General features: G+C 41.2%; 1 protein-coding gene across 4 annotated transcripts in view; it reads left to right on the top strand.

Annotated features, from left to right (window-relative positions):
• Nucleotides 1–7,167: 7,167 nt before the first annotated feature.
• The window catches only part of SDK2 (sidekick cell adhesion molecule 2), a 365,800-nt gene continuing 346,293 nt past the window's right edge, over nucleotides 7,168–26,674 (top strand). For 2 of the 4 annotated variants that reach the window (XM_088138347.1, XM_088138346.1), the window contains exon 1: nucleotides 7,168–7,391. In XM_088138347.1, the coding sequence (XP_087994473.1) occupies nucleotides 7,310–7,391 (82 nt within the window). In that variant the 5' untranslated portion in view covers nucleotides 7,168–7,309. Of the gene's footprint in view, nucleotides 7,392–20,191; nucleotides 20,232–20,506; nucleotides 20,626–26,674 lie in introns of all 4 variants that reach the window. The other 2 variants (XM_088138348.1, XM_088138350.1) reach the window with 2 other exon arrangements.

Below are 26,674 nucleotides of genomic sequence, written 5' to 3'. Positions count from 1 at the left end.
CTGGGTTCTTACCTAAAAGATAGTTAAAGGACAATGTTAGAACTGTGTTGGACATTTTAGAATATTTGGAACAACATAATGAAAAACAAGCTGCATTGTTTTCTTAGATGCAGAGAAGGCTTTTGACAATTTGAACTGGACTTTCCAATTTAAAGTTTTGAAAGATATGAATCTTGGAGAGAATTTTATAAAATGGTTAAAATTGACTTACACTTTACAGAAAGCACAAGTTATTGTCAAAGAAGATCTAACAAAACTATGTGAGATACAAAAAGAAACAAGACAGGGCTGCCCAGTGTCGCCTCTGCTGTTTATTTTGGTTCTTGAAATATTGAATAGAGACAGTTGAGAGGATTGTGGGAGTAAAAATTTAAAAAGAGTCTTATAAGCAAAGAGCTTTTGCAGATAATTCGGTGCTGGTTTTGGAAGATCCTTTAAAGGGAATTGAAATACTAATGGGTAAATCAAAACAATTTGGTGCATTAGAAGGTTTTAAGATAAAATATGAAAATACAAGATCAAACAGAATTGATGAATAAAATGGGTTTTAAGACTGAGAAGAAGGTAAAATACTTGGGCATTACTATGAGAAATATGAATTTATGTTATTTCAAAATAACTATGTTAAGACATGGAATGAATTTTAAAAAGATATGTTAAGATGGAAGAAAATACAATTGTCATTGCTGGGGAGAATTTCTGTGATTAAGATGAATGTTTTACCTAGAATGTTATTTTTATTTCAGACAATACCTGCTTTGATAATTGATGCACCATTTAAACAATGGGAGAAGGATATATCTAAATTTGTGTGACAGGGAAAAAACCCATGAGTTAAATATAAGGTGTTACAAGATGTAAAAGAAAGAGGGGGACTGGGTTTAACATATGATCTGAAATTATATTTTGCAGCTTATTGTTTAGTTTGAATGAAAGAGTGGATGTTGCTGAGAAACAGAAGGCTTTTGGAGTTAGAAGGACATTACTTGAGATTTGGATGGCATGGATATTTATAGTACAACAAAGCTAAGATTAATGCAGATTTTAAAAATCATTTTGTCAGAAGTGCCATATTGAGAATATGGATAGATACAATCCCAGGTTGTGCTCAAAAATACCTTTGTGGCTCTCAGCACAAGAAACATTTTATACACGAGAAATGTATGTAAACACAAATGGCAAACTTATCATGAGATATTAGAATATTGTCAAGGGGAATATAAAATCAAATCAAGAGAAGATTTGGTGGCAGAAGGACATACTTGTCAATGGTTCTCTTATGTACAATTATTAGAAAGATTTAAGGTAGACAAAAAACCCCCCTGATTTTGAACAGTGTAATACTGAGTTTGAAATAGAATTGTGTACACATATGAACATGTTATTGCTAAAATCTATAAACTTATATTGAAATTTGAAACAGAAAAAGAACAAGTGAAAGTATGTATGATAAAATGGGCCGAAATTTTTGTTTACAATAAATAAATGCAATAGTGGAGAATATGTGGTTGAAAGGACTGAAATTTACATTATGTTATAACCTTAAAGAGAATTTTTATAAAAGGATGTATCGTTGGTATATGTCACTGGAGTCTTTAGAATGTATAAAGGTACTTCAAATTTATGTTGGAAATATGAACAAAAAGGGACATTTTATCATGCCTGGTGGACATGTAAAAAAGCCAAAAAGTTTTGGATTCAAATACATACAGTAATTTGGAAGATTTTAAAGATTAATATTCAATTAAAACCAGAGGCTTTTCTTTTGGGACTGATGCATAAATAGCTGGAAAAAATCATGGAACTTTGTTTTTATATATGATAACTGCAGTGAGATTATTATATGCACAAAGCTGGAAAGATTTGGTGCTACCCACAATGGCAGAATGGATGGTGAAGATGATGGAACTTGCTGAGATGGCGAAATTGACTTCTTTGATCAGAGAAAAGACATTATCTACATTTATTGCTGACTGGAAATCCCTTATAGACTTTTTTCATGATTAGAAAAAGAAATAGATTATAGAAAAAATGAGAGTCATGTAACTACACAGTGAGAGGTAAATTTATGCTTGTAATTGCTATAAAGAAAATCGGAAGCTACTTCTTTATATTTCCTTTTTGTCCCCTGCATTTTGACTTTGTCTTTCTTTTTTCTCTTTTCTTTTCTTTTCTTTTTTCTTTTCTTTTCTTTATTCCATATTAGTTTTTGCCAGTTTTTATATTTTTTTCACTTTTTAAAAAAAATTATATGTATATAATGACACTCAAAGCAACAACAATTGAATAAAATAATAACTGGATAAAAACAATCATTATAAAAAGATAAAAAGTGATTATTAAAATGAAAACATTAGCGAAATTTTTTAAAATTTAAATTTTAAAATATAAAACCCCCAGGGAGAGAACAGAATATTAATTACAATGGAGCCATCTAAGAATGTCTCCAGTTCCCAAAGACCTCCAGGCCTGATGGCATAACCAGGTCTTGAGGATCTTCCTAAATGATAGCAGGGAAGAGGCGAGCCTCACTTCAGAGGGGAGAACATTCCACAAGGAGGGAGCCACAGCAGAGGAGACCTGCTTCCTGGACACACCAAATGCAAATGCCTGGCTGATGGAAGGCATAGCATACCTTCCCTGATAGATCTAATGGACAGGCTGATGTAATCAGGGAGAGATGGTCCCTCAAATAACCTGGTCCCATGCCATGAAGGGCTTTAAAGGTCAAAACCAGCACTATGAATTGGACTTGGAAGCAAACTGGCAGCCAATACAGCTTGCAAAGCAGAGATATATGTGCTCTTCTAGGAACACACATAACTGTCCGGGCCACTGCATTCTGCCCCAATTGAAGCTTCTGGATACTCTTCAAGGGCAAGCCCATGTAGAGTGCATTATAGTTGTCCAATCTGCAGGTGACTAGGACATGAGTGACTGTGAACAGAGCTTCCCAATCCAGGAAGGGGCGCAATTGGCACACAACATGAAGCTGTGCAGAGACCCTCCTATATATAAATAAAAGGATTCATCTTGTCAGGTCGTCATTACACCTATTAAATCATACTTCCCTACTTGTGCTAAGTTAAACTTATTTTATTTCCAATACTCCCTACAAAGGCCCTAAATTTTATAAGCCAACATTCTGATTTTTCATTGCTTTACAGTGACACTTCCATTTCTTTCTCTTTATCTGAAATCCTTCCTTCAGGGCTTTCATTCCCAACACCAACAAGATTCAATTTAAAGTCCTAACCACATTCATCATGTTTAGGCCTCAATATATTTTTACCAGTCCTTGTAAGATGCAACCCATCTTGTTCCAGCAATCATCTTTCAGTTAACTCACACCATGTTCGTAGGTATCCACAACGAGTCATGACTATACCAAAATATGGACTGAGAAATCATAATGCAATTTCCACTCTTTCATACTTGTGTTGGGACTTTGCATGTAAGGCATGAAGTTTGAATCATAATGTGACTTCCACACATTTCATCACTTTCCTGTTCCCCTGAGAATGCCTAAGACTGGCATTTCCCTACTGCACACAGCCAATCATTCACTTTCAATATTCTTTCTTTTTCCAGTTCTCTTTTATGGACCAGAAGGCTGTATGTGAACTCCCAGAGCCCACAGGATCTTGAACTTTTCTCCTAGATCTTCAAAGTCCATGGTATATAGTTTGTATCTGTTCCTGCAATAGTATCTATCTCCACATGGATTAAAAAAAAGGGATAATTGTCAATGGACTTGGTAAGACCCGGAAGTTGTTCTGCAGCTAGCAAACCTTATAAGCCTATGTAGATGTGTCTATTTGGCATTCATTTCTTTCAGTTCCTTGCCATTTATTTGCTTGTGTTTTTTTTAATTTACAGTACAGTTTACTTATAACCTTAGAACTCTGGCCAATGTAAAACATGAAACAAAGAAAGAAGAACAGCACACATAATAACAAATAGCTTGTTGCCAACTACCCCAATTCACTTTTTTGTCTTCTTCCAGAGTCCTACTGCATTTTCTCAGCTCTTCAGGGATTCACCATACTGACTCCTTTTTCCCTCTGAAAGCTCAGAGCCTGTTTCTAGAGTGAAGGCCTGAATGCCATTTCTGAGCCAAAGTAATGTGTAATATCACCTGTGTCTCTTGCTCCTGGTTGTCACTCTCATCACTGAGCTCATTCCTTTGTTTGTCTTCCTTATGGACAGTTGCTTCCTCAGTCAACTCCTGTTATTGTGTTTTTCTTGATAAATCTTCATCCTTCCTCATGAGCTCTATGGCCACTTGCTGCTCCAAACCTCAAACAGAAATGCAACAGAGACAGCTGCTGATTTTCTGATTGAAAGCTTGGAAACTCTGCTGCTATCTTGGAGGTAGAAACTTTAATCAAATGCTATCAAAAGTGTACAGACAAAGAGAATTGCTCTAGCAGCAGGCCTTTTACACAATGGAAGGGAAGAGATTACTCCTAGACTTCTGAATGGAGGAAGGGAATGGAGGGGAGATTTTAAAAATTTTTATTTTATATATTTTATTTCCAGTATTTTTATACCACCATAAATATACATTTCTACAAAATAAATAATAAAAACAATAACAACATTAAACTCTCAAAGCAATCAGTAAAATTAAAATTAGCCACCCCCAATTAGATAGAAAGCATAGGGTAGATTTCAAGGAGAGCATATTCCTAAGGGTTAGAGCATCATTAGAGAAAAATTGCCTCTGAATCTATGCCTCCTTCTCTCCTAAACTGATGGAACCTGGAATATCCTTTCTCAAACAGAACAGACAGACAGACTGGCCAGAGTCAGCTTGGAGAAGAGTGTCTTGTAATTATCTAGGATCTTTTCCTTTAGGCTTTATGGCTTAAAACCAGCACTTTGGACTGTACTACATATTGCAAGCCAGCATAGCACCTACAAAAAAGGTGTTATATTGCTAAATTGGCATGCGAGCTGCTGCATTTAAACCACTTCAATTTTTCACTAATCCTCAATGGTAGACCCAGGTAGGGGACATTGCAGTAATGCAATTTGGAAATAGTAAGGGCACAGGTGAGTTGCCAGGGCCTCTCACTGAAATAGAGGTGCAACTGACTCATCAGTCAAAGCTGGACAGAGGCACCCCTGGCCATGGCTTTGGGGGAAGGGTTTTGCAAATGGGAAAAGGCCTTTCCAGTTCAAGGTTTCCTTTCCTATGTCAGTCCCTCAATTTAAGGTTGCACCCAAGTCATGTTTCCTCACCTTGCTACATTCACAATGGGTTGATGCTAGTACTGGGTTGATGTCCTTCTGACATCTGTGAAAACTGAGTCAATAAACACTTCAATACTTGGTCTAAAAAAAGTCTCACAGTAGAATAGCGGGTATCTCATAGCTGAGGATGGTGTGGATGGTAGGAAAATCTCTACTCTTACTCTTATTAGACCTCTCTCATTCATTAAAAGCATATCAGTTGTTCTGGAGCTATTGTTTTCCTTCCTTCCTTCCTTCCTTCCTTCCTTCCTTCCTTCCTTCCTTCCTTCCTTCCTTCCTTCCTTCTACCCATGCCTTTTGACAAAAGCAGGGAGTTTATAATTCAAAGGAAGTAATTAAACAGAGCTTTTAAAAACATTAGTGTCATCTCATCACTGAATTTTCCTCCTCCCAAGGTGGAGGGGAGGAGAGCAAATGAGAATAAATGGCAACTGAGGCTCATTGGCAAAAATGAGCTTGACTACAAGCAGAAGGGCGGCTATGAGGGCATCGTGGGATAATGATTTATTATTACATGTGGCCTTGCACCAGTCAACTCCTCTTCGTGGTCCGTTAAGTGAAGACTGCAGGCCTAAGCCCACATGACAGACACGTGAATGGAACTTAATCCCCCAAAGGCGCGCAGGATGGTGGAGGACAGAAGCATAGAATATGATTTTCGATTTACTCCGGTATGGGGCAGTGGAGAGAAACTGACAGAGACCTGGACCATTTGTATTAAACAGGCACCTCAGTTTTATACACCCATAAAAAACTTGGCTCTTGGGCGCCGCCGGCCTCAGACTTTCCCAAAATTCCTACCACAGGACGCCACCCGGGCCGACCTCAGATAGAAAAGTTGCAGCACCTGGGAGCTTTTCTGAAGGGGCAGTTGTTCAAGCCCCACCCGAAAAAGGTGGGGTCGTTCGTACAGCTTCGTGCGGCCTCGGGGGCATCTTTCGACGCCCCCCATAAACGCCGCTCTGCTGAGCCTGAAGGCGCACCGGGCCGCCGTCCCTGCCCTCGCGAAGCGCGCGTCGGGCGCTCTTGCCGGCGTGGGCCACTAGGTGGCAATGCCGGCCTCTCTCTTTCCCCGCCTATCCCTGGCTGAGGTTGCCGCCGCTCCTGGCTCTGCTGATCCTGGCTCACTCCGCTGCCGAGCAAGGAGCGGGAGGGTGGCAGGCGAAGCGCGCCCGCCGGAGGAGCCGGACTCCTACCCCGGAGAGAGGCGCCCGTCGGCTGTCCTCCAAGCCCACCCGGACTCGCCTTTTGGATGTTGGAGAGAGACGAGAGCGAAGCAGCCCGCTGCCTCCCGCCATGAGAATCGCCCGGGCGACGAGTTGAGGAGGATTCGGGGAGGGGAGAAAGCCCCCAGACTGGATTCCCCCTCCCCAAAACTTTTCATTCGGCCCTGAACGCCAGCTGCAGCGCTCGCCGAGAGAAAACTTCGCTCCTCCCTCTGGGATTTGGTAGGTGTGACTGTGGATCTCTCCGTCGTTACTCGCTCGCTCCACAGGGCTCTCCTTCCCGAAGCCTGCAAGTATGTTTTGAGAAGGTCGGACCGCTGAATAATTCCCCGCAAGACTTCTCCCTCCCTTTCCCCCACCGACCCACCCTGTTGAGCCTCTGCGATCCCAAGGACGCGGCGGCGCCTCTTTCTCCGCGGCTGCCGCCGATTCTGCCCCGCAGTGCAGGATCGTTTTCTCCTTCCTCCTTCTCCGCCAAGCCCTTTGAAAGGATGGCGACGGGGGGTTTATGACCGATGTCGCAGTCTCCCATTCTTCCTCAGACTTTGGGGAAGAATTCGTCGGGGAGGGCGGGCCGCTGGAATTAAATCGCTCCCTCCACGATTCTTTGAGCGTGCTTGGGAATGAAGGGGGGGTCCAGTGCGGTCTGGCCAAGAAGACCGTAAAAGTGAGAGAACAGCAGCCGGCCGCCCGGTCGGAAATCTTCCTGCCCATTCTGGAAGCCAGCAGGAGCAAAACACGGGATTATAGGTGGACAGATATTTCAAAAGACCTTCCTCAAACTCCAGAAGTTCTCTTCCATTCTCAACCGGCTCCAGGAGACCATGGCCGGGATTGGCAGCTGCGGAAGGATACTGTGTTGCGCGCTCTTTGCTCTTCTAGGCATCCCTTCGGTCAGAGGCCAAGGTAAATCGAGGGGAGTGTCTGGTCGTAGAGTCTCCACAGACTCTGTTTTTGTCTTTGTAGTCTGGAGGGTGGCGTATGGGTGGCAACACCAAGGTCCTAAGCTCCCGGGAGCTGCTGGATGGCTATAGACTTGCTACGTACAATACTTCTGATGGGGGTTGCACTTGACTTTTCAAGGAGTTAAGCGTAATGAAGTTGATTGATTCCCCCCAGTTTGTGATTGGTTAATGGAAGGGGCGAAGTGGGTAAAAGAGATCGTGAGGACTTGGGAACTTAAGGCGACTTTTTCATTTGGTCCGATCTGTGCTTTGACGGAGGTAGAGCGAGGTGGGAGGAGGCGGCGGCGGCGGCGGTTTGTTTTGCTGATGGACGGTACGAGTGGAGAACAAGGGGTTGTGGAGAAGTTTTATGCCTGGCGATTTGCAGGAATGAAACGTCTATTCAGAAGTAATCAAGAGATCAAGGCAAAGTGTGGAAGAGAGAGAGAGACGAGGAGAGAAGCAGACTCTAGACATTTGAGGAAGATAAAAAGATCTTTAAAGGGAAATGGGGGGGGAGCGGTAGAGTAGAAAGGGCACTGCACGGCGTGTATTTGTGTGTATGTATAGCCGGATCTACACCTACTTGAAAATAACAGGTATTCGAGTTTACAAAAAGGTGAAACAAATAGTCCTCAGTTCATGGAGGAGAAAACACTAAAATCTGTTGTTGGGTGATACCTTGCTTAGAACCAAACACAACGGTCCAAAGCTCACAGTGAGCTCCGGAAGACTTAATCCGAGCAAGTGTGAAAGTGGGGTCCTTACTTTCTACTAAAAATACACAGGATTGGGCTGCGCAGTTTCTGACTGCGAGGAAAAACTTGGCTAGGCTAAAATACGAGTCCGCAGGATTCTTGTAAAAGCTCGAGCCGCCCCTGTCTCGGGAGAAACTCGGCGGCTTTTCCTTCGCAAACAGCCAAAAGGCTTCTGCGGAGGCTTTTTCCAGGGGATGGGTTGCCTTCGTTAGTGTGATTGTGTGTTTGGGAGTGCGTGTCATACTAGAAAACCGGCTGCCCTGGGATACGGAGAACTTACCGGGGTAAAGAACGCAACACGTGGGGCAGCCCTTTAGATGTGTAAAAGAGAGGGGGAGAAAGACCCATTCCTGCCCCTCCCGAAGAAACGTTGGTTTGTTTTCAGCCTCACGCTGAGGGAAAAACCGCCTGGTGATTCTGGGAAGAGGTACGGGAATCTCCCCCAGACGCGCGCTCTCCCTTGCCAAAAATAAAGCCGCCGCCGCCGCGGTGCTGAAAAAGGCGGGAGTGGGGGAGGTTGACCTCTTTTCTCCCTCAGTCTGTTGTCTGGAGAGAAATGCATTTCAGACGCTGCTTACAGGTGGGCCGCCTTTTAAAAGCAGCCCGGAGGATCGAAGTGGGGGGCTCGACGGCGTCGCCCAGGAGCGTCGCTGCGCCCCCGCGCCTAAGGCTTCCTTCTCTCTCCCGCCTCCCCCCCCCCCCCCCCCGCTTCGCGTTCAGCTTGGAGTGATGCGCCTGGCGGAGCCAGAACAGGGGCGCTCCCGCTTGAGGAGGCATTCCGGCGGGCGGGGGCGGAGAGGTCGAGACCTGCCACATTCTCTTCTCGGCCCCTCTGTCTGGAGAAAGCTGGATTTCAGGGCCACCAGTATCTGTAAGCCGGTACCCTCCAGAGCCCTCGGGACTACAACTCTCATTATATCCCAAGCAGGGCCAGCTTTTTGGTGGGTGTGTGTGTGTGTGTGTGGAACAAGTATGTGGAGAGGGGACTGTCTTTTCCATGTCTTCTTTTTTAAAAAATTGACTTGTTAAAAGATTTTCTAAAGGGCATGGTGATTTGGAAAAGGAAAGCGTGGTGTTTTTTTTTTTTTTTTGATGTCTTGCAAAAAAAAATGGAGATCGTTTGGTGGGGGGAGAAACAAAATGAAGAAGAAAAAATTAAGGAGGCAAGGATTTTAAAAATGTTTTTTAAAAACATATTCTTGGTATCCAGCATAAAGTAGAAGGATTAAGTTGGCTACTCTATGGAGTTAAATTTCATTTTTACCTGTTTTTTTTCCCTGACTGATGTCCAAATGGCCACAATAAAGATTTGATTTGACTTATGGTGAATTCCTATAGGTGCCCTTTTTCTCTTAGTTTCTTCTCCTTTTACAATATCAAAATCTCTGGGGTCTTATGACTTTCTGAGGCTCCCCCTTTTTTCTTTGGGCTGATCCAATATTTGGTTAGTTATTCAAATAGCCACTTTAAATAACTGGAGCAGGTTTTACAATGTGCATATATCTCACCGGAACACCTTCCTCGCTCCTCATTTTCTGTCTCTTGACCTGTCAAGATAACAATACAGCCATGAATAGATTTACAGTCACAAGGCAGGAGGGTGGGCCTGTTGAACTCAGGGAAGCTGCTTCTCTTGGAGACCACAAGGGAGTTTGGAAACAAGGGAGGATCACACAGGGTCTTCCAGGGCCCAGTGTGATTAATGTGTTTTCTGAGGCTCCTGGTTTTGTCATTGCAAAGTCTAGAGAATTTGTTACAGAAGAGAATGTAGCAAAAGCTCAAGTGAAGGATACACAACTTCTCTCCTGATCTTCAACTCAGCAAAAACACAATGTGGATAAGGAGGGTGGCAGAACTCTCAATGAATGAAAATGCATGATTGGACTTGCGAGCCAGGTGCTCCTTTTATTCCATTGAATGATTATACTTCACTGCTTTACTAAAATCTCTGTTTCTGTATTATAGGATTATTATTTAGATCTAATATAGCTGCCTACTCCACTGGACTCTGAAATGATACAGAACACCTTTTCCAGCAAACAATCATTTAAGATTTTTGGTAGGACTACCGGATCTAGGCTTCAAAAATCTGGACAGCCACTAGATGGCAGTTAGATTTTTCTGTATAATTTTGCTGCTATCTAGTGGTGATCAGATTTTTGCAGCACAGACCTGGGGATCAGGTAAATTCAAGTACTAGTTGCTAAAATCCTGTCTTCCCCTCCTCTCCGAAACCACCAGCCACTGCACTTGATACCCTTCTGTCCATTTTTCTTCTTCACAGAGCTGGCTGGAGCCTTGCTATGAAAAGTGTGAGCCAAATAAAGAATGCCATTGAGAAAAGGTCATTGGAGAGTATCCTTCTATGACAGCCCATGAGTTGGCAAATGCCACAAACTACCTCAGGACCTACTGATAAGCTAATTGCCTCTGGGATGCTTATGTGCTGTGCAGACTATTTTCAGCTACTTCTGTTATCTGAATGAGATACATAAATAGATTCCTTCTCTAAGCAGAGACCATTGATTTGGTTGCACCAGCCAATGAAACCTCTTGGAAACATTACATGATGTGAAAGGGCAAGAGGAGGGGATGGAGAAAGGCTGGGGGGATGGTTTCATTTTATGGCAGACTTTGGGGATGCAAAACGGTTTCTCTTGTGCAGCTGTTTGGAGATATCCTCTTACCTTTGTGCTATTTGCATCATTTATGTGTGTTGTGAATGACTAATAGTTGTATAAGAATATTATAGATGTACCCATATTGTGTTATACATTCACAGGGAAGGGACCAGGAATTGTAATTATACTATTCATGTTTTTTCCTACTCCTTAATAACTTCCAGGAAAGTGCATCTCTGACTTCCACAGCAAAAGGTCCCATTTACCAAAGAATGTAAGGAAATATATAGTTTTCAGAATGCATAGCCATATCAGTCCAGTCTCTTTGTGATATTTGGGGCAGTGGATGCCAAAGCAAAAATTAATACAATGCTTCACTTTGACTACAAATAACTCAGTAATGTCACCAGAGCTCTAAGGGACATCTTATCATTTGACAGCAGAAGTACCAACTTTGGTTTTTACTGGTTGTTTTCCCTGTGTTAATATCAGTTTGACCTGTAGAAAATAGCAGGTGATAATACTTATCTCCAAGTTATGAAAAGCTTCACCTGCTGATTTAATAACAATTTGACCTTCAGAAGGAAACTGGAAAAAATTTGACCATTGTTTTTCAGACATTCAACAAGCCTACATGTCAGAACATCTCTACTTTAAGAAAGGATCAGATGGAAGAAAATAGGGGAAAAACTCTGCCTGAGATTTTGGAGGGCTAGAATCATAGGAGACAATGTTGAACTAAACAGACAAATAGTCTGACTTAGTATAACATGATTTACTATGTTCTTTGTCCCGTTCTAGTTCATAAAGTACAGTCTTAAATCAAATAAACATCCAAATGTGTAGATACGGTTGATTCATACTGTGTTGCAGATTTGATAGGAGAGACTCAGTGGAGGAGAGTAAACATTTTGTATACGCAACATCCCAGGTCCAATCCACTCTAATCCAAAATTAATCTGCCCAAGCCTGGGTGTGAACCAGGGTTCAAGCCTACAGTTTGACAGTAAGGGAGGGAAAGCATCTCTACTTCTCTTCCATTATTCTGTTGGGGGGCTGTCAGCCTTTCTTGTCTGGCTGTTGCAACCATTTTGTAGCATTTTGCTAGCGAAGTCACTCAGATTCATCAAAATTTTGACTCCTTGTGAATAGAGTCCAATGGGCTGACTGAAGCAACATCTAGCCATGTTACCTGGGATTCTTTGGGGCCTGTGCACTCTGATGAAGAAGATAGGGGGCTCTCTAGCATGATTTCCACCATCTGTGTTCTGAACTCCTGCCTCTTCTGGCTCCTTTGGAGAACAGGTTGAGGTGCAGTTGGCTGGATCTGGGAGAATATCAGTTCTCAAGAGGGAGTGATGCCATTCGACCTGAAAAAAGCACTGAAGATATCTTTACTCAGTCTTCCAGGTATCAGTCCTTTCCCATCTGTTGTTGAACATCTACGTGAAACCACTGGCAAAGATCATCCATCGGCCTGAGATGTAATATCAGTATGCTGATGATACCTAGTTCTATATCATAACTCCAGACCATGCCAGAGATGCAATAGAACCCTTGTCCTGGTTTTTGGAGTCTGTAGGGGCCTAGATGCAATGAAAGAGGTTGAAATTAAATCCAAGCCACATGGAGTTATTGTGTGTCCATTGAAATTTTCAGTCTATTTCAGAATTGCCTCTCAATGGGTGGCACTAACCCTGAGAGAGAAGGTTGGTGACTCAGGAGTCCTCCTGGACTCATGGCTGCCATTGGATGGGCAAGTGAATGTCATGGGCAGGAGGCTCTTGCCCAGCTTTGGCTAGTACACCAGTTGTAGCCCTATCTAAATCACAAGGCTCTTACAAACCGATATCCTCATTCCTTCTCAATAAGAGTTCAACAGTCCTGTGTTCAATAACAGTACATGGGCCTGTCTTTGAAAACCACCTGGGAATTTTAATTGATGCAAGCTGCTGGTATCACCCATCAGGAGCCCATCACACTTATGCTTTGGGCCTTACATTGATTACCAGTGACTTCCAAGTACAATTTTTTTTTCAATAATTTTATTAAAGATTATATAGAACAGATAAAACTAATACAAAAACATAATACAAAATTACATTAAAAAATATAAGAAAGGGCAGAGAAAAAAAAGAAAAAAAATCTCCCCCAAAGGGATGGGGGGAAAAACCTTCCCCTTTCATCCCCAGCAAGTATTAACATTAACGTTAACAACTCATCACTGTCTCTTAAAATACTACCAAATACATCTTCATTCCATGCTTCACCCCATTTTCTATAGACCCATCTCTAAATCCTCAACTTTCATTATTAATCAACAAAAGATGTAAAAATTAACAGACATAACTAACAACATAAGCATTTAGTCCCCCTTTCCATTTAAACATAATTCTCCTAATCCCTCTCTTAATCAGAATCTAATCCCAATTAACAATTAAGCATTACAAAGAGATAAAAAATAACCATTAATCATCACCAGAGATAGCAACCCATTATTAATCTCAATTAACAATTAAACATCACAGAAAAATAAAAACTGTTAAACATTACCAGAAATACTAATCCTTTATTTGTATACCAAAAATAGTAACATATATATTACAAACTAATCCATAATTGGAAATTTCCAAAAAAGAGTTATCCAGTCAAAGTAACCATTAAACATCACCAAAAATAACAACCCATTACTTAACTATAATCAAATAAACCAGTTTTGTATTTTTTCTTCTTCCTCCCATCAATCCTTGAATCCCATAGATAAAATTCTAACATCTGCTTTCTTCTATTATCCGTGTCTCTTCTCTCAAAATCCTTGTCATCTTTATCAAAGTCCATATGTAATTTCAATGTAGTCACTCCTGTAAGTCTCTTATATTCCAATTTAAATTGGTAATCCACATCCCTTTTTTGATACATTATTTGTGTACCTTTTTAAATTTTCAAATGATCATCCAATTCCATTTGTAAATCCAGTATTTCCATCTCTTCCTTATAGGTTATAATTTTTAAGTCCACCTTAAAATCCATTTCAGTTACCTTCCAAGGAACCTGGTTCTCTTCAATAGCAACTTTTGGCTGCAATATAGGGTTAAACAGTCCATGAATTTCTTGAGCCAGCTTATAAAATGTTTCCTTTAAAGTAGCCATCTGGTGCTCTCTAGTGATTAACCTTCAAAGCTTTGTTATCAGGGCAAAATATAAATATGAATTTTTTTTCTCACACAAGAGGATCTTTTTAATTAACTTCAAAGTCTTTTTTTAAATCAATTTCATCCAAATCCTTACCGTTCAAAAACTTTCCAAAAAACAACACTATAGTCCCCCTTTTGTTACATATTGCAAAAAATAAAGAACTTACAAAGCTGGAAACTCATAATTTTCTTTCTTTTTAAATGGATTGAAGAGACACTCACCCAGCAAATGCTCAACTTGTGGTTCCAAAGGTGTTTTTAAACTTACAGAAGCGGTAAGACAAAAAATAAAACTCTAAGATGATTAAAAAGATGAGGTTTTGATGAACTTTAAGTCCTTAAAAGGCTATGTTAACAGCTCAGAGCATGGTGAAACCTGTGACTCCCAGCTGATTGCAAGTGGCTGCAAAAACATCGGTTTCTGCTGCTGACTCACAAAAAAACCCAGCTATCTGGAATGCATGAGGGTAATCTCAAGATCTTTCTTTTATCCAGAGAGAATTATCAACAGTCTAGATCCACATCCAGCTGCCGTTCAGCCACAACGTCTTCCGCGGAGAGCGGGGCATCAGTTTGCTAACCTCACTGGAAGTCGAATCCAGCTTCTGGGTACAATTCAAAGTGCTGGGTTTGACCTATGAAGTCCTACTATATCTGCAATACCACCTCCTACTACCTGAATGGGGCATCCAGTACATTCTCTCTGGAAGGAGCTTTTGGTTATACTCCACTTTCATGAAGAAATGGAGGTCAGGGGGCATTAGTTTTCAGTTGCTGCTCCAACCTTGTAGAATGGCTTCTCCTCAGAATTAAGGCTTGCTCCATCCCTTCTAATCTTCTGAAAGGTACTGAAGATGGAACTCCTCTGAAGAGTATTTGGAGAATAGTTTATTATTGCCATCCTTAGTTGACCTTGAATTTGTATTGATTTAATTATTTTATCTGGTGTTTGGTTTGACTAATTTTATTTTCTTTATTACTAGTACTGTAATTAAGTTTGTATTTTTAAAATTTTGATTAGTAATTGGTTGTTTTTAATCTGTTTATAGTTACTGTGGACGTTCTGTTTATGGATGGTTTTTGTAAACCACCATGAGTCTATATTGATTTGGCAGTATATAGGTAGAATGAATGAATGAATCCTTGACATCTAAAATAGGTGTCTGAAATTGTAGAAAAATGAAATTGTAGAAAACTGCTGCCAATTAGCATAGACATTCCTGAGCTAAATAGACCTGATGGTGTGAGCAAATTAAAGGCAACTGAAAGCATCCTATTTCTCCTTTGAACTAATGTTGATATGTAGTATTTTATAGCTGGAAGAAATAAGATTTACCATAAGTATATGAGACTGTTACACCACCTTGTTCTAATCAGATGATTGCTTCAAAGTGCCTGACTGTGATTATGAGATCCAGAGATTCAAAATTAATAATTTAATTTTGAATTAAAATTAAATCAAAATAATTAAATATACAATATTGCAGGACCTTGTCTTATAATCTCCAGATGTTTTGAAATACATGTCCAATAAATCCCAGTCCATATAGTCAAATAGCATATATTCTTCAGTTTCTGGAAGTGCAGCTTGGGACAGTGACTGCTGATTGCTGCAACATGAAGCTGCCCAATTTGCTGTTTGTTGAAGACACATCCTGTTGCTGTTTGCTGAAGCAGGCCAAGGCTGGCCTTAGGTGTTCCAGCATGAGGTAACATGCAGACAGTCTAGGGTGCCTGGACAAGGAGGCCCAAGGTGCAGCTGTCAGGGGTGGTGATCTGCTCAGCTGAAGTTGGCCTGGTGGGCCTCCTGTAGGATTTCCCTCTGCTCTCTGTGCCTCTCCCACAGTACCATTCGGACTGTAAGAGATCAGGTTCAGTAGCCACTTTCTTTTTTGAACAGCTTGTTCAGCCAGTCAACTGAGAGGAAGACTGATCTCTCAAAGGAGAGTCCAGGCAACTCTTTGCAAAGCTATGAAACTGACTAGCCAATTCCTCCCTTAATGTGTGTAATTGAAAGTATAACTGACTCACCTCTATTCTTCAGTGGCAGGAAATTCCCTTCCCAGGGGCCATTGCTGTCAGGTACACTCTGGTTTCTCCTCTTGCCATGGCTAGAACTAAAAAAAAAAGTCTGTGGGAGGGCTTGAAATTATTGGGGTGTCTTTTGTTTTTGTTTTAAAATCAGAATATCTTTCTACTGAAGGTAAGATGAGATGTTTTCTCCTGCCTGAAGCTGGATGCAACCTTCACTGAAACCCCTTCCTCCCCAAAATAATAAATATAGGGCAACAGATGGGAAAAATGAAGTTATTTTTTCTCTTGGCTTCAGATGCCTCACCCAAGCCCATTTTGAAGTCTCTCCAGTGCCAAGAAAACTTTTGTTTGCTCTGCTCCTATCCATTCCTCTAAGATGTTTTTCAAAACAGATAAATCCATCTTTCTGGCACTTTTCTTTCATGCACTCCTTATCTGTCAAGAGGTAAGACTTCAGACTGCACAGAACCCTTATTCCACTGCTTCAGAAGTTCTGTTCTTGGAAGTGCAGGAGGACAATTTTCCTTCTTGCTTTGGAATGGGGGGAGGAGGAGGGGCAGAAAGAAGCAGGAGGGGGCATAAATTAAAAGCTCAAGTTTTGGCTGCTTTCGTAGGGCCAAAATAGGACAGCTTCCAGTAAGAAATTCAACAATGGGAAACTGCTGGCAAGAATGGGAAGAAGCAACCTGTTGCTCTTCAGAGGCTTTGGACTGAATCTGATTGATTCCAGACAAGATAGCCAATAGCCAAGCTTTATTTATTGTAGTATACTAAATCTTGTTGATCTGTAGTTTAGTGAGACTGGGAACTACCTAGCTTTTGCTGCTTTCTGTTTATATTTTGGCAGGGGCTTGAAAATGAGTTCAGAAGCTTCTACTTCACTTTGGCTTAACTCCAGTTTTCAGTAATGTCCAAAGTGTGGTTGACTTTAACTATGGTTAGTTTCAAACAATTCACATTAAGCTATTTTTGTGAAGCTGGATTGCTTAATATAATCTGTTCCAGACTGATACTAAATATGTATGTAGATGTAGTTCCAAAAAAGTGAAAGAAAATAGGAACATAGGAACTTGAAAGAAGTGCATGGAGAAGGTTGTATGTATGGGACAGCCCAGCTTGTCCATAAGCCTGGTGAATTTGCACAGCCCAGTGAGCCATAAAGTAACCACATAGGTTGATTAGCACAACATGATAAACTAAAATGTAGCTATCTAGTTTATGTGTCATTCAAGCATTGTGTATCATGTGAATATAGTTTAGTGCAGTCTTCCCCAGCCTGGGATCTCCAGAAGTGTTGGACTTCAGCTCCCATCTTACCTGACATGAATTGCAGGAATCGATTTCTAGCTCATCTACAAGCACCAGGCATAACCTCCAAATCCCGCCACAGTTTGCATAACCAGGAACTTTTGCATGGATTTACATGTACAAATATGTGCTTGCAGTCATAAGTCAAATAAATGTACAACCCAATTTTTGTGTAATTTACTCAGAAGAAATAAATGTTACTGTATTCAGTATTCACAGTTCTTTCAGGCAAATTTGCAAATAATCTGAGTAACCCAATTCCTGTATTACTGTCATAGAGATTCACAAGGAACTTGTTCTGAAATATCCTCAGAGCAGCTCTTTGACTCTTTCAGAAAGAACCTTCCAGGCAAATATTTGAAGTTAGGACTTTTTCCCCCCCCCCGTCTGTGAAAATGAAGCTTCAGTTATTACTCCTAAATATTAAATGCTAGAGCAAGAACTGTAAGTTTAAGGGGTGGAGGATATAGGGTAAGAGAGAGTAAGCAGCATGATAGCTGCTGTTTGGCTATGTGTTGCAACACAGTGCTATAATAAATGCTTTAATTCCTTGAGTAGGAACACTACCTCTTCTGCTGGAATTACTCTACGGTGTATCCAGTTGCTGTGTATGCTGCCCCCTCCAGGTTACAGAGAAAAGCTGCTTGAGGAATCTCTCAGCTGATAATGAGTCTTTGAATTACAGTTGCATTTAATGATTTTGATACTACTGAGGAACAATATTTGTGCCAGAAGGAGTGTTGCACAGAAACAGAGGAAAAGAAAGGCCTTCCTTTGATGAGTTTTGGTAGGGAACCCACAAGAAGAGAAACTGAGGCAGAGAGAAAGGCAGAATGGCAAATGTGCTATTTGGTTCAGTCCCAGTGACCTTGGCACCGTAAGTACTTCAGCATCTGTTTGCAGTTGCTCTTAGAATAAAATGTCCATTCCCCACTCAGGTATGGATCACTTTCCACACCTAGTTACTAAGTTTCCAGTTATGGCACACCCTGTTTCTATCTTCTAACTCAAGGGTGAGTAACTACATGTGGTACTTAGTCCCCTGAGATTGCACCACCAACATTCAGCAGCAAAATGGCCAAATTTCAATGCACAGTTTTGTTTTTATTTTTTTAAAGATAGGAATGGGAGTGGGGGTGGGGTCTCTGAGCAGCCTGCAACTCATATTTTCCTTCTGAACCCCTGAATATATACATACATACATATCTATAAATAAATAAAATCAGCCTTAACATTGCTGGATGTGTTAAAATCAGGAACGTGAGACCTTAGGGAGGAAAATCCATCCCATCTCCACTCCTCACATGGCTCAAAATGAGCCTGAAATAAAGTAATGTCTCTTAGAGGCCCAAATAGGTATCTCCGCTCTTAGCCCACCCACCCCCCTGCCCAAAAAAAGGAACAAAAAAAAATGGGCTGAAAAATGTTGCTCTGTCCTTTCCAGTGATATCACAATGTGAAGCTTCACACTGTGTGTGAGGTTGCCTTTGGAGATGACCTGGAAGCGACAGCTGGTACAAAGTGCAGCAGCTAAACCAGTGTTTCTCAACCTTAGCAACTTTAAGCTGGCTGGGGAATTCTGGGAGTTGAAGTCCATGCAGCTTAAACTTGCTAAGGTTGAGAAACACTGAGCTAAACTCTTGAAGGAACAATCCTGACAAGCTACGACAATACCTATTTTGAAGTTTCTGCACTGGCTTAATTGTAGGTCTTCAGACCCAATTCCAAGTGCTGGTTATTACTTTTCATACCTTTTACAGAGCAGCACCAAGAGACATTAAGGGGTGCCTTGCTAGGAGTGAAAAGTCAGCTCACTGATCAAGAGAGGGTCTGTTGCAGCGCCCCCTCCCCCCACGAACGTGGGAGGAAGGAGAAGGCAATAGGCCGCCTCAGTAGCAGCTCCTGTTCTATGGAATAGCCTCCCCCCACCCACAGGTATGGATGACCCCAATTCTGCTGGCATTTCATAAATAAGATAAAGCACTTTTGATCTAGTGTGCGTTTTGACTCTAAGATTAGTTAATTCAAAGGCTGCCTATGATGTTTATTATTATTATTATTATTATTAATAATAATAATAATAATAATAATTTATTGGCTGCCCAGCAAACTCTTTTCATACTATTTACTAATCGTTCATACTGTTTCATAATTGTTTATTAATTGTATTATTTTAATTTGTGTTGAGTTTTTATATTGTTGTCTTTGTCCTTGTGGTATTGCCCAGAGTTTGCCAAGGTTGGAGTGGGTTAAAAACATTGTAAAATAAATAATAAATGTCTGTTACTGTCTGAAAGGTCCAGAGGCTGACTTATAAGCCACTCAGCCCTCAAATGTTGTCTTCCCTTGCTTTACTTCCTACAGTACTACTCCTTTTTTGGAAATATCGTTCTGTGATTGTGGAAGAGGCTCTGGTTCTTCCCCTGTGGTTTGGAATATCTAGGGCACACACAACTCCCTCTTCTCTAAATTTATAGCTATTCAGACACTGATGAAGGCAAAGCCTTCTCAGTGCCCCTGGCTCTCGCTGCTGCCTCTTCTTTGCACCTAGGCTATAATTTCTCAGTAATTTAAGTCCAGAACATAACAGATAAACTTGCAGTATATTATCCAGAAGGGCTCCAGTGTCAGAAACTATGATGGTGTCTTTGATTGATTCACTTGTGCTTGCTGAGTTCCTTTTCCTTTCTTACCTGATTTTTTTCTGTACTAGCCTCTCAGTCCCTAGCATTATGCTTGCCCTCAAGTGTTAACTACTATGTTTCTCCCACAAACTTTTTCCAGTTTATTTTTCAAGCTTTCATCTCTGCTGACTTGGTTTAAAATACGATCATATTTGTTTTGTAGAAAAACTGATGTGGTCTGTAGAAGGAGGATTAGCACAAAGGTATTTCACCGGACTCTGTTTGTACATGACTGAACAAATCACATTTGCATGTAACTATTGCTGTGCTGTTGCATGTAGTTTAGAAATTTTAAAAGCATGAAAAAAGAATGGAGGAGTAGCTTGGAAACTAAACTCCTTAATCTAAAAACACACTTAGAGATTTAGGACCTTAATTAGATGCTATAGGAAATGCATAATACAGCTGTGCAGTACTTCAGATTGGATTGGAAAGTGGTACTTTGCAACATTAATTTAATTTAATTTATCCAATTTAGGCTCCGCCTGACGCCAAACTGACTCTGGGCGGTATACAAGAAAACCAAACAATATACAAAATACAAAGACTTCAATATAATAACAAGGGCAAAAAGGAAGAAGAGAACAAGAACAGATGGTGAGTCTGGCAAGCAGCACTGACACCCACAAACATATCTAACAGGGGCCCCAACAACTCTAACCCAAGGCCTAGAAGAACATCCAGGTCTTCCGAGCTTGCCAGAATGCTATCAGGCTGGGAGCCATACAGATATCGGGGGACCCCAGTTCAGAGGGCAGGCATAGTGACAGGAAAGGCATACTTCCTGGGTCCCAAAAGATGATGCTGTTGAATTGAAGAGACCCAAAGCACACCAACCCTCTTGGCTTGTACTGGCCAGGTAGATATCACAGAAAGTAGGTGACCCTCAGATAACCAGGCCTGATGCCATGCAGAGCTTTATAATCAGCCCCTTGAATCATATCCAGAAGCATACAGCGGTACCTCTAGTTACGAACGCCCCTACTTACGAATTTTTCGAGATACCACCAGCTCCGGCCCCAAAAATTTACCCGACTTGCGAACTCGCCTCGACTTACAAACCGGATCCGCGGCCATTTTCCGCCCGTTCCACGTAGTCCACGGCCATTTTTCTGCCCATTCCACGTGGTCCGCGGCCATTTTCCGCTCGTTCCACGTGGTCCGCAGCCATTTTTCTGCCCGTTCCATGTGGTCTGCGGCCATTTTTCTGCCTGTTCCACGTGGTCCGCGGCCGTTTTTCCGCCCTGCCGTGTGGTCCGCGGCCATTTTCCTCCCCTGACACGTGGTTCGCGGCCATTTTTCCACCCTGCTGCGTGGTCCGCGGCCGTTTTTCCGCCCCTGATGCGTGGTCCGCAGATGCGGAACGGATTAACGGTAATTACATTGAACCTTATGGGAAAATTTGCCTCGTGTTGCGACCAATTCGAGTTGCAACCAGAGTCACGGAACGGATTACATTCGTAACTCGAGGTTCCACTGTACTGGTAACCAGTGCAGCTCACAAAGCAGAGGTGTCACATGGGCATATCCAGGCGTGCCCATCACTGCTCCTAATACTGCATTCTGGACCTATTGAAGCTTCCAAAAGGTCTTCAACAGTAGCCAGAATGCAAGCATGCAGGATTCAGTAAAACAGCTGCACCTTTAATCCAGACAGGGAAGCTACTTCTGCAGCCATGCAATCTTGGAAACAGATGTGACTGCCTCAGCAGGTTGTAGACAGGTATTGCATTCACATTTCTGTGCTTTCTGAAGCATTTCTTTGTACTCAGATCTGAAGCACTGCACAGCCTAAACATGTAGATGTCTTCTCAGTTCACAACTTTGTCATGTAAAACACATGAAGTATTTTCCTTAGTGTTTGGATTCACACAACTCTAAAGTTTCTCCTGCACCACTATTATCCATGGATGGACAACACTGCAGCAGTTGCACTGAGAAGATTTAAATAGACATCACCCTCAATCCACCCATATATTGGCATGGAGACAACCTGCAATTATACTTGCCTGCTCCACTTCAAAAGAGATGTTTCCCAACTTGCTTTGGCACAAGTCCAGCTGTGTGCTTCTCTGCTGTAATTTAATTCAGTCTAGGCAACATCTGCACTCTTACTGGTCACTGTATATCTGAAGTTTGAAATACAGACAGCAGTTTCTTAAGTTGGCTTCATTTTCAGCTTTTTTCAGAATGAAAGACAAACAGCTTAAGGCTGCCATGAGGAAGAGCTCTAAGTCGTGAATCATAAGTTTACTTGCAAAGCCTGAACAAAACAAACTACATAATGGTTTAGGGTCATGTGAGAACCCAGAATTTATGTGTTTCTATGGTCCCCTTCAGTTCATTGAGTTAACTGCCCACTACTTATGGGGATAAAGAACAGAACATCCCAAACATCATAATGTCACATCAGTCAGATAATTGTTTTTAAAGTACCAGGTTTGTAAATTGCCGTCTATCACTCAATCAACTAAGACATTTTCTTCAGACTGGGAAAAAATTGCATCCCAATAGCCACCATCCACTTTTGACCATTGAGATATCATCATGATTTACACTGTGGTGAGCAAAAATATTCTGAACAAATAGCTTTTCAGATTCAACTTGTAAGATCGCACATGAGGGAACAAAGGGGATATGTGAATCGGCAACAGTTACTATGCATTTCTCACAATGTCTTCTAAGGCCCGTCTGTTCTCAAGGCTGATGTAAGAAATATTATCTTTGCAAAAATGTTCATTCCCTGTACGACACTCAAGTCTGCATAGCAATATTCTGGACATTAAGGTAGTTGTGTATTTGTTCTGTGTCCTCACTGAGGATCTAGGACTAGGTGGTATCACAAGAAGTCATCCCAGTCTAGCCATAGGGTTGCAGAATGTATGGGTGTTGGTTAGCAATTTAGAAGAGGAAGCAGAAGGTGAAACATAGAAGCCCCTCCTCCTGTTACGTTCTCCCTTCTCATTCTTCCCCAGACTATTCATGTTATATATAGCCAGCCAGAGTGAAGTGATGGAATCTAGACTCATTCTAATAGAATCCGAACAAGTTCGGATTCTTTTTCCAGCCTTAAGCATGGGTTGTAGACTTCTGGTAAATAAAATAAGGTTTTTGAATGAAATTGGAGACATTCAGGTAAAGCAGTCCATTGTTCCTCTCATGGGTATATTTTGATTGTAGCAAAGAAAGGTCACGTTCTTTCCTTGAACAGATTAAGTTGTCTTTTCCCTAAAAAAAATTCTTTGTACATCTTGTACAGTATTTTTTCTAACTATTCTTATGGCTTCATCCAACAGTCAGATTCTGCCTTCCTGCATATTCAGTTACCACGTTCTGGCCATTGGATGGTCATGCAAACAATTGCCAGTCCTAACAGTCTAACTCAGTATTTCTCAAACTTGGCAACTTTAAGATATGTGGATTTCAACTCACATGGCTGGCTGGGGAATTCTGGGAGTCGAAGTCCACATACCTTAAAGTTGCCAAGATTGAGAAACACTGGTCTGTTACTATATATTTCCGAGCTATTATCTTAAAGTTGAACATGATCAGTTCGCTTCTTGGCTTTGAACATTTTCCAGATGCTTATTGAAATATCCTCTTCCTTGTTGTACCAATAGAAGAGAATATATGTAGTTCAGGGTTGAACTGAGGAGTCCTTGGGGTTCTCTGAGCTTGGTGGTTTTCTTGCATACGTTTTGTTACCCGGCTAGATAACATCTTCAATGCTTCACTCCATTCTAGCACCAAAGATGTTACCTAGCCAGGTAATGAAACATTTGCAAGAAAACAACCAAGCTCAGAGAACCCCAAGGACTCCTCTTCCTTATTGCTTTATGGATGATATGTTCGAGGACAGAGGATTATTGGTTTCTCAGGCGAAAAATAATAAGAGCCATGTGATGTGGTCCATTTTTTAAGTTAAAATGTTGAGTATAAATGCAATCTAAATGCATATATGCTTTTATTAAATAATTATGATTGGCTACAGCTATCAGATTTGTCTCTGTGTAATGTCTCAATGGTCCCCAAAATGAAGCATTATACAGACTTCACTGGTATTGAACAGATAGCTAACAAAGCTCCAGGTCACAATTATCTTGTGTGAAATAAGGCAAAAGAAATGACGTAGGTTTGTAGCTGTGGGAATCTCAAATTATGATTGCTAATTTTGATTTGAGATGGCATCCTTCTTAAAATGATGTTTTTATTGTGGAGGAAATGGGTAGATTCAGAAGAGTAAATTTGGGCCTGAAGTGAATTCAGGCCATCTTTTTAATTCCCTTTCATATGATTGCCTCTGCAATTGAACTCTTATCAGTTCAGTGACTAGAATTTAAATATCTCAGCATGCTAAAGTATAAAAAATAATGTGATCCAAGTCATACTTATTTTGGCTGTGTAGTTTGGGAAGACGTGAGGTATTAAGAATATATAAGTATATGTGTAATGTAGTACTGCAGTACTACTGCAAAAATAGCACCGCCCCCATCTCATTGTACATTTAAAGTATTTTCTCTCTTCTGTTTCTGTTCTGTTTTCCCTTAGTCTGATTTGTTGTAGCAAGTCTGGATTGGGGTGGTTCTTTCTAGAAGCTTATGGGGCTGTACTTTGCAAGCCAGGGGTTAAAATAGCTTGGTGTTTTCCTACAAAGTTTGGAGCCAGCATCTGTCTTTTGTTGCATGATCAGTTATGCCAGCTATAGAAAGGCCCACTGATAAAGCTTGAGAAGTAGAGAAAGTAGGAACAGAAGAATGGAAGGGGGAAAAAAAGTCAAGGAGAGAGAGCCAGTATCCTAATGGCTCATCCTGGGTAGAAGCAAAAGGTGGTATTACCCGCAGTAGTTTATATATAAAGTTGAAATTACAATCTAGGAAGGAGCACTGAGAGTTTAATTATTACAGACTTGCACTCTGTAATTATTAATTACTCAGGGCAAAAAATAACTTATTGATTAGGGCTGATTGCTAATTATCTACTGAGAAGTGTAGTGCTTATCAGGATCTAATGGTGTATTAGCCTTGAGCTGGGCCTCAGCTGGATTATCTTGTTATCCCAGCTCTTGTTCTCTGGCAGGCTGGACAAGTTTCTAAAAGGAGAGAGTATGGCATTAAACTACCTCAATGATCCTCCCTCCCTCTCTCCCTCCCCTGCACTCCATTTCCGGCAAAGCTGGCCAGTGCTCCTTCCAGCTGGTCAATGGGAATATACAAAGAATGGCAACCAGCCAGCAACTTGCCTGCATCCTTCCATCATTGCAAGGAGACAAAAGAGAGAAAAACTCAACAGGCTGCTGTGCAGGGCTATAAAACCACATCCTGAAGGAGTGGGTGGATGCGGGAGGTGCCAGCAAGGCACCATGTGCACTTGGCTATGGTGGGGCGGGAAATTTCCAGAAGCTGAGGCAAAGATAAGGAAGGAGTTTCTCCTGTGGGAGGTTGCTATCCCAGGTGTCTAGAGGAAACACTGCAAATGTTGTTCTCAGTATTATTTCTGGAAAAGAAGACGAGCAACGCGACACAAATCTCATTGCATCAGAGTAGGAACAGGAGCCCTTGCATGTAGAAGGGTCCTATACTGTGATCTTCTAACAAGAATTTGATGGAGCTGGAACAGGCCTTGCTAAGTAATTTTTGCTCTTTGTGCTTTGAAATTTGAGACCTGAAGTCAGAACCAGACCTATCAAACTGGCAGCTAGTCAAGGTAACAGAATTCTTAAGCTCCAAGGCTAATTGATAAACATGAGAGTCTATGGAAGGAACTTTTTACTTTTCCTAACAGCAATCCTCTTTCCCTTTCTGTTTATAAAAAGGATTTTGGAAAAGTATCTTTATAGTTGCATGTATCAGGAAAAAGAAGGTGCTAATGCTAACGTACTTAAAAGATGGAACACAATTCTTCCCAAAACTTGAACATTTGGAATGGGTGTGTTGCAAATAGACAATCTCTTGCACCGTTGCCAGTTTCCTTAAGCCTGTTGACTTGTATGCAGCCTGTGAGCATCTAAATTTGAGATGCTTGTAATCAAAAGTAGGAAGGACTTGTGCATTAGAGGCATTAGTTCAGCAAAACCCGAAAGGAAACTTCAAAGGACTTAAAAAAAAAAATCATGCGTGTGTTTTGGCAGAATATGATAATCTGATAGATAGTATACACAAAGGATGAGTCTCAATTCCCATTATTATTTTTTCTAGATCTGTTAGAACTGGGGTCATCATAAACATGCTACATATTTAAAAGAACCATGCACTCTGAAGTTCCCAGTTTGATATGGGATAAAATTCCTTTCTTACAACTAGACTTTGAGGACCAACTACTTTTTTCTTAATTCAGACCATGCTTTCATAGCAAGTCTTTCATCCAAAGTATTCATAGCCACACAGCAAATGTTTCTTTAGCCACTGTATTACTAGTTGCAAACTGATCTGCAAACATCCAGATGAGTTGCAGTTTTTTGTCTCTCTCTACTGCCTTCTGATGGTTGTCCATATTTGTTCAGGCCAGATCTAGTATCCTTAGCTACTGACAAAGCAGTTTTAAACTCTGTTGAGCAACAGCGTTCCACAATGTTGTACGCCACCCAGAGTCACTTGTAAGATGGGCGGCCATATAAGTTTAATAAATAAATAAAATAAATAAAATATTG

This window comes from Python bivittatus, unplaced genomic scaffold, assembly GCF_059951505.1.
Source record: "Python bivittatus isolate LINGU-HERP-01145 unplaced genomic scaffold, Pbiv_v1 ctg000220_np1212, whole genome shotgun sequence".
Taxonomy (NCBI): domain Eukaryota; kingdom Metazoa; phylum Chordata; class Lepidosauria; order Squamata; family Pythonidae; genus Python; species Python bivittatus.
Note: the sequence above shows the minus strand (reverse complement) of the source record. Positions and strands in the feature narration are given on the sequence as shown.